At 46.4% G+C, this 7,853-nt stretch overlaps 1 protein-coding gene across 2 annotated transcripts; it reads right to left on the bottom strand.

Moving 5' to 3' along the window:
• Positions 1-57: 57 nt before the first annotated feature.
• On the bottom strand, positions 58-6,333 carry ASB12 (ankyrin repeat and SOCS box containing 12). Of its 2 annotated transcripts, XM_090150178.1 has the most exons (4): positions 6,200-6,333; positions 5,744-5,811; positions 3,163-3,998; positions 58-2,348 (listed from the first exon to the last, which is right to left on the bottom strand). In XM_090150178.1, the coding sequence occupies exons 3-4, from the start codon at positions 3,974-3,976 to the stop codon at positions 2,215-2,217; spliced, it is 948 nt and encodes a 315-aa protein (XP_090006304.1). In that variant the 5' UTR covers positions 3,977-3,998; positions 5,744-5,811; positions 6,200-6,333; the 3' UTR covers positions 58-2,214. The 2 variants fall into 2 exon arrangements, with proteins under 2 accessions (XP_090006304.1, XP_031450273.2); XM_031594413.2 differs by lacking the exon at positions 6,200-6,333 and having other exon boundaries at positions 5,744-5,832.
• Between the last annotated feature and the right edge of the window lie 1,520 nt (positions 6,334-7,853).

Consider the following 7,853-nt stretch of genomic DNA (forward strand, 5'->3'; position numbering starts at 1 on the left):
GCCTGCTGCTCGCCGTCGGCTGGGGCGCCGCGAGCCAGGAACGTGAGGAGACGCCTTGGAGAGCGAGAAGGGCGGAGCGGCCGCGCGGTGCCGGTGCAGGGCTGCTGCTCGCGGCACCGCAGGCTGCAGCAGCGCTCCTGATGACAAAATGTCCGGTAATTAATAAAGATGTGCAGCTGGCACGAGGGCCACCAGCTGGTTCTCGTTTGGTGCGACTACTGAGAAAATGACGTTTTTCGCCCTTTCGGATATTCAGTTTCATTCCCATTATGACACTCGTTATCTGCCTTGCCTGCCGGGGGTCGTGGTGGTGCCGGGGTCCTCCATCTCCCCGGCCCTGCCGTGGAAGCCCCATAGCAAAGGCTCAGCTGCACTCCCCTTCCTACAGCCCAAAACCAGAACTTTCTTACCCCACCGCCCGTGAACAAGTGGTTGGGTGAAGAGAAAGCTGTACTGGACAGTTTAGGAATCCACCATCAGGACTAAGCCCTCGTTTCCATCCAGGATTTTAAATTAAGGACTAGAACAAGAGCAGTAGAGGAGTTATTTACACGTGCTCAGCTGCAGCACCAATGCATGCTGCTGCTTAGATAAAGCTTGAAGATCACACAGCCATATCAGCCTTCGCAAAGGAAACAAACTTCACTCTTCCACCTTTGTGGACAAGCCGCTGGAGGATTTGCACACAGCACAGGCTAACTTCAGGCCCTTCAGAGGAAGGCCTGGTGCTGCTCAGGGCAGCCTACAAAGCAGGAGAATCACCCCATGAAGTCCCTATGATATTACACTTCCCAGGATGTCAGGGCATTTCAGACTGAAACAATGAAGTTCACAGCACCAGCTGAGTGCCCAACACAGTATGCGCAGCAGAATGGAGAGCTACAGCGCTACTGCCTTGGATGTGGAGGGCATCTGCCATGGGGACTTGTTGCTGCTGGGGCTTCCATGTGTGAGCAGGCTGGCAGAGGAATGACTTCTTGTGCAGCCTTCCTCCCTGGGAAGAGGCTGCTTTATGTTGACTGGAGGAGAGCAAGACCCACCAGATCAGGCAGCTCCATTCCACCCTTAACATGCAATCACTCCCCACACCACTGAGAGATTTCCAAAGCATTGTTCAGCTAATTTGAAGAATGCCAAGCTTTAGAGACCTGGATGCTTCCCCTAAGAGACTTCCTGCAGACTAATTAATAGACTCCACAACCTTTGAAATGCAGGATGTACCTGCGTTTTGCAGACATCGACCTGTGCAGAGCTGATGTCGCACTGACATTTTGCAGGAGCTTAATAGTGAACAGGAGTCTGAACCAAAGCCAATGGCCCACTCTGCCAAGGGTGTTTGGTAGCACTTCCCTTTGCCTCCATTTCAACAGCAATGCTGGAGTGAAAGAACTAGCAGTTAGCAGAATGTATCCCCAGTGAAGGCCACCCAGGCTTAACAGTCACTTCCAGATGACATGGGCTGGGCTCCTAGTCTCTTCCATGATCACTTTAACAATATTTTACCAAACAGATCACAATAGTTTAATAAAAATATTAGCATATGTTTTTAATTAAGAAATCCTGCACAATCATAGGCACTCAGCCAAGAGAGATGCTTCAGCCCTCAGCAGCAACATTAATCACTTTTAGTAAGAGTAAAATGACATTTAGTGTTACTCCTTGAACAGAGAAGTGGGATTTTGGACTTCAGGGATTTTTGCCTGGGAACATGAACTGCAGCCTCTGCTGAGTCATCCACAAGCATGGCCACTGGGGAACAGCCTTTGCGTTTACCTGGTGTCAGGGCATGGCACAGGGGTGCAGGGGAAGTGACAACCACATCTAAGTAGTGTTAGGGCACTCAAATGTGGCTGAAACAGCCTCCTGCTGCTCTCACCAGGCTGCACGACCAAGGAAGTACCTTAGAAGTACCTCTCTGGGAAACAGGTCATCTACACAGCCGAGGAACAACCTGCAGCTTTGCTCAAATCCTGCTCTGCCATCACTCTGATGTGCCTGGTGCATAGCAGGAGCTGAAGACTCCTGGTTTTCTCTTCTCCTTCTCTTAGTATCTTTCCATACAGGTTTCAGAGACACCTTGCAAGCAAAAAAACCCCAACTTTTTAACTACAAATTCACATCTGTTTTGTGCTGTGCAACAGCAGCGTCAGAGGAGCTTTTAATTCAGGCACTAGGCATATTTCTGGGGCAGGTGTCTTCCATGGTGTGTCCCTGCTAAGGCTGATGTTGGAGGTAGCTCACCAGCACTGGTGGAATGTCCAGCTCTCTGAGGGCATGTGCACGGCCGGCCTGCTTCAGGATGTATCTCACCACCAGCCTAGACTGAGACATCAGGGATTTGGGATGAGCTGTGGAAAGAAAAGGAAGGAAAAACAAGATAATCACTGCAGACTATCAGAACACACAACTCTGCTGTTTTCCCGGACTTAACCAGCACAGGAAAGATGATGGTAAGCAGCAGAAAAAGGGAGACATGGAGAAAAGCAATATTTAACCCCACAGATTTATGTTAAACAGGCGTACCAGCCTGTGGAAGTGTGCTCCAGATCAGCACCAGTGGCAGTGAGAACACTCATTTAAAGTAGCTTCATGAAATTGCTATAAGCAGCAGACATTGAGGTGAATCCAACTCGGAGGACAACCACATAAACATAATAAGCAGCTGCACCGTCACCCCAAAGACCTTCAGTAAGGTAGCCTGTCTCCAACAACAGCCAGCAGTAGAAACTGGCAGATATTACAAAGAAGTCCTTCCGTGATACTCCCTCCTAAATTCCAACCATTTCTTTTGGGAGTTTTGTGAGGCAACGTGTATCTGAGCTATCATGTTTCATTACCAGTGCTGGACCTATCCTCTATAAATTTGTTACATCCTCATCCTCAGCATGCTTCGTATTGGAGCCTTTTATTGCTATTACTGTGAAAACCACAATCACTGGGGGGAGGTAGAAATGTGTTCAGAGTAAAAGAATGATAATATTCAATAGTTTAAGACCAGGGAGACTCATTCTCTTAAGTGAAGCTGCAAAGAGGGTCAAGGCTTGCAAGAAAACCTTGCTTAAGCTGATCTCTCCCCTCTCTAATGGGAAGCAGAAATAAAGTGAAGGGTGATCTGAAGCAACTTGCCCCCATATAAGCCCTAGGGCCACGCACACAGATTACCTCTTGCCTGCAACAGCAGCTCCAGGCCCTCACTATCAGGTGCTATCTTCTTGATGTTTGGCAAATAGACATTGGCTCCAAAGTCAAGAAGCAGCTTGATGAACTCACGCCGGCAGCTGTGCCTCAGGCAGATCTCCAACAGAGTCTTGGGCTCCTTGATGCGTGCGATCATCCTCTCATCAGTGCAGTTGTAGTTGGGATCGGCGCCATAGAGCAGCAGCAACCTAAAGCATTCCAGGTGCCCATAGACAGCCGCGAGGTACAGTGGACCAGAACAAGCAGTGGAGTTGGCAGCCCACTCAGGCACCCTCGCTTGGACGTTGGTCTCGGCACCGTGCTCCAGGAGCTGCTGCAGAATCTCAACGTTCCCATCCCTAGCTGCGGTCAGCAGCGGTGAGCAATTGTTGTAGATGCTGCCAGAGGGACCAGCTCCTGCCTCCAGCAGCGCTTTCACACACTCCAAGTGGCCATTGCTGACTGCTGTGAAAAGTGGGGTTTGTGCCTTCACATCCAGACTGTCCACCTCTGCCCCGTGAGACAGGAGGACCTCCAGGCTCCTGAGGTGGCCCTTGGATGCAGCCAGGCGCAGCGGGGTGCTGGGAACACCCCAGCCACTCCTGTTGTTGATGACTCTCTTGTACCTGTCTTGGTGCAAGAGCTTATCAAGAGTTTGGTAATCGTCCTCAGACACCGCTTGGTTCAGCTCCTCACTTTCTCCACTATCATCATCTTCTCTGGGCTGGAGCATGGAGAAAATCTTATTGATGTCCATTAAGCTCATTTTTTTTGCCTGTCTTCTGAGCACCACTTTCATTGTAAGCAGTAAAACCTGATGTCTATGGAACAATAACAAGGGTGAGAACCAGATCCCTCTTACACCACCCTCACCTTTTCATTATTATTTGTTACACATTTAAGGAAGATTCTGAAAAAAAAAAAACTATTATACTTCTGACATGCATACCCTGCTGTCTCCATGGGTGAAAAAATCCACGCTGGTGAAGCATTAACATAAAGACTGAAGACACCTCTGTAGCACTCAAGTGGGCCACCTCCCCTTAAAATGTTGCAATCAACAATGTGCAAAAATAGATGAACTTGGTGTTGAAATTCAAAGGCTGCATGGGTGAACTCAGATCTTTTCATTTAAACCACTTAAAGTGCTTCATTTAAAGCACTTTAGTGTACAGCCTTACTGGTGCCCCCAGAGGTGATAAAGGGTATGGGATCACTCATGGGATACTCAAACCCACATCTCAAGAAGGCTTCTGTATGGCCACAGACTTTTGTGAGCATTCTACACCCAGCTAGTAAATAAAGCTGCCCATTTCCCCAGAACCTTCAGAAACCTCCCCATCCAGCTGTGCCCCATAAGTGCCTGAGAAAAGACCACGTGAAAAAACAGAATTTATTCTGCTTCATATTGAGCAGCACTCTGCAAATAGTTTCACCTGTAGCTGCATTTCTGAATTACTGAAACCATGGAATGCTCAGATGATCCAAGAGATGACAGCATTACTGGATTTTGCTCAAGAGCACACAAAAACAAGCACTCAATTTTTACACCCAGTTGAATTTTAAAAGGGATTGAATTTCAAAATAGGATTCCTAATAGAAGATGAAGCTGAGTATGGTCATGTTAAGGATTTTTAACACTGCACTTCCTTAAACTGTCAACATTCCAGTTCAGCACAGTGAACGCTCTCCTGCCTGCTCCAGCACGAGGAGCTGGGCTTCAGGAAGTACTGAGGATTTTCCATTGGCCATGCAAGGAAAAAGGAGAGGGGCACCTGAGAGTGTTACACACGAACCAGACCCAACGCCTGGAGATTTGCAGGGCCCAGCCCTGCAGCAGGGTGGCACCAGCACAAAAGGATGCAATAGAAACACTGCCTGCCAAGGACAGAAGAATTTCTCGTGGCGTCGCAGCCCTGCAGTAGCTCAGGTTTCCTACAGGAGAGGCTCCATCTCCCCCACCTTGACACAGGAAAGAGCTGCACTGAGCAATTAGCCCTGTTCTGCAAATGTGCATCTGCTGGTAGCAAGGAAAAGCCACAGGAGATGTGTCCCACATCAGCCTTTGACGGAGAGGAGCGGTGAGCCCAGAGAGCTCCCCAGTGCCAAGTCAGCTCAGCAGCTCTATTTTTGGGTTAAGTAGAGCAAGTTTGATGGCAGCTGATGAAGGCAAAGCTCTGTTGCACTTCCACCTGTGAAATTAACCCAATCCATCTCTCTTGAAATAAGTGGAAGTATACATTGTCATTCATTAGACATTCTAATACCAAGAACTGGGGCTTTGAAGTCACCCGACCAACACTGCTAATAGTGTGTGAGGAGGGGTAGTTTGAGGACCTGCGGCATTAGGGTTATTAATCCTGGTCCAGAGAGAAAAAAACAGAGCTGTCACCTCTTGAGCTAAAGGAAATGATTCACCACCTGTGGACCCAGAAAAGAGGTTACAACTAGGGCTGAAAGAGACAAAAAGAATGTGTGAGTTCATACTCACGCTTTCAAAGTTCTGGCTAACAAATTACCTCCAATTACCCCAAGCTGCCCACGCATTGTTACGCTATTGCCTTACCTCTGCGAGGCAAGTGATGCTCACACCCAAGACAGGCAAAGCAGACGTGGTCCCATGGAGGATTCTTCCTTGGTTTAAATAAAAAAAGGGGAGGGGGAAGAGAAAGAGAGGCTCTTGCTCTGTCAGGGATGGACATCCACACTGCGCAACTGGAAGGGTGCAGGCTGTCAAACTCACAGCTGAAATGCCACCAGAGGGATCAGGGCCAGAGAGCCTAGGCTAAATTTAGCCCCCACAGGCATTTATCTTCCCACTTCCATTCTTGGAAAGTTCCCACTGGGTAAATATAGAGAGGGGCAGCAAGGGGGGGATTCAGACAGGTGCAGGAGGTTGCTTGACCAGGGGTATTTGCTCCAACCAGGAACCATCTTAATTTGTTTCACTGTTTCCTTGCTGAAATTACAGGGAACTACTCAGTTTTGAGTCCCTGTTGTGACCCAGCCCACCAGGCAGTACCTTGCCAGGACAGCCCACTGCAGCATTGGCTTCCACAGTATGCTGCTTGCTGCCCGTTATCCAAATGCTCTCCTCTTCACAGCATACTCAAGTGCTTTTTTCCACTTTCACGACAATGAAATGACCAAGACTCCCCTCCCATCTAAATCTGCAAAAATAAGTCACTTATTTGGTTCTATAAAATTATGCAGTTTAAGTGTATAGAAAAGCAGAAAACTTTGTGGGGGCAAACAAAACAAAGAGGAAGGAGTATGCGGGCTGTCTTATCAAAAGCTGTCAGCTGGTGAGTGTAATCTTATTTTACCCAGTTCCCCCTCAACCTTTTCCAGACTTCTCAGCAGCAGAGCAGGAGTGGTCTGATGGTTTGAAGCAGCACTATCAGTAGTACTAGATAAGAAAGAAACCAAATTACCCAGCAGAGAAATCTCCACTACTGCAAGAACTAAAATCAGGGGACTTGGGAAAATATCTTTCAAGTCCATCCCACCACACTCTGGTGAGTTTGTAGATGCACTGTGAAAAGTGTGAAGAGCAAGAAAATGTTAAATAATAATAGACTTTAAACTTTTGGCTTACTTGTAGTTTCCCTCTCTCCAAATTCACTTAAAATACATTGTTACTTCAAAAAGATCCTTTTCCTGAGGTCAAGACTAGGAAAGAAATTATTGAGAAGAAACATGGATAAACATCATGACAAAAGCTGGGAATTAAGTATTCATTAAACATCAAGAAGTTGCAATCAGACTAGGATTCTGCAGTCAGAAAAGCCAACCCTGACTCTAAAGCCATTCAACAAAACAAAGAAATAAAAGCAGTAGTTAAAAAGGCAGAGATAAAGGAGGAAAAAAAAGATACAGATAATAATCAATATACCTTGAAAAATATGAAACATGGGAAATTGTAAAGGAATTTAGACATGAAAAGAAAACCCTTGAATGGAAAAAATTAACAAAGAAATTGCATATTTTTCTGTGGCTGCTGCTGCTTTCAACCAAGAAATCTTAGAAACAAGACCAACTTTTTTTTTTTTTTTTTTTTTTTTTTTTTTTTTTTACAAGGAGCAGTGATAAATAAACCCAATACTAACACAGCAAAGAATTCAAAGTACTTGCTGAATAAATCCACCATTCAACTAGACAAGAGCAAATAGAAATATTCATTATGCTCCTTTAACAGCTGAAGAGCCAGGTTAAGTAGAATCTTGCATGAATATTTCAACCAGTAGCTTCAGATAAGCTCCAAACGGGAGCTTGAGGAGAGGTGGCTGATAAGTCAGACCTGTTCCTGTTAAGCTTCCTAACACCTCCAACTCTGGGGAAGGCTGAGAAGTCAGGATGAAGGACTCTTCTATCTGAACACCAAGGGGGCTCCCCCCCAGGCTGTGTCACCTGACACACACTCCAGGAAAAGACATTCCTTTGTCAGCTGTCCATTAATTGGGGAAGAATTAAAGGACAGGTGTACATTTAACATCAATCAAGGAGGTTGTTTGGAAGATCAGTCCTGCTCAATGAAGTCACTCTCAGAAAGATTAGTTATCAACATAGCTGAACAAAGTTAACGAGCTTTCTGACTTTACACTGCAAAGCATTCAGATTTAGAATTTCAGCACTAAATAAGTAACTTTACAGGGATTAAGGATTAATAGCAGTCC

Source organism: Phasianus colchicus, chromosome 14 (genome assembly GCF_987193195.1).
Source record: "Phasianus colchicus chromosome 14, bPhaCol1.hap1.1, whole genome shotgun sequence".
Classification (NCBI taxonomy): Eukaryota; Metazoa; Chordata; class Aves; order Galliformes; family Phasianidae; genus Phasianus; species Phasianus colchicus.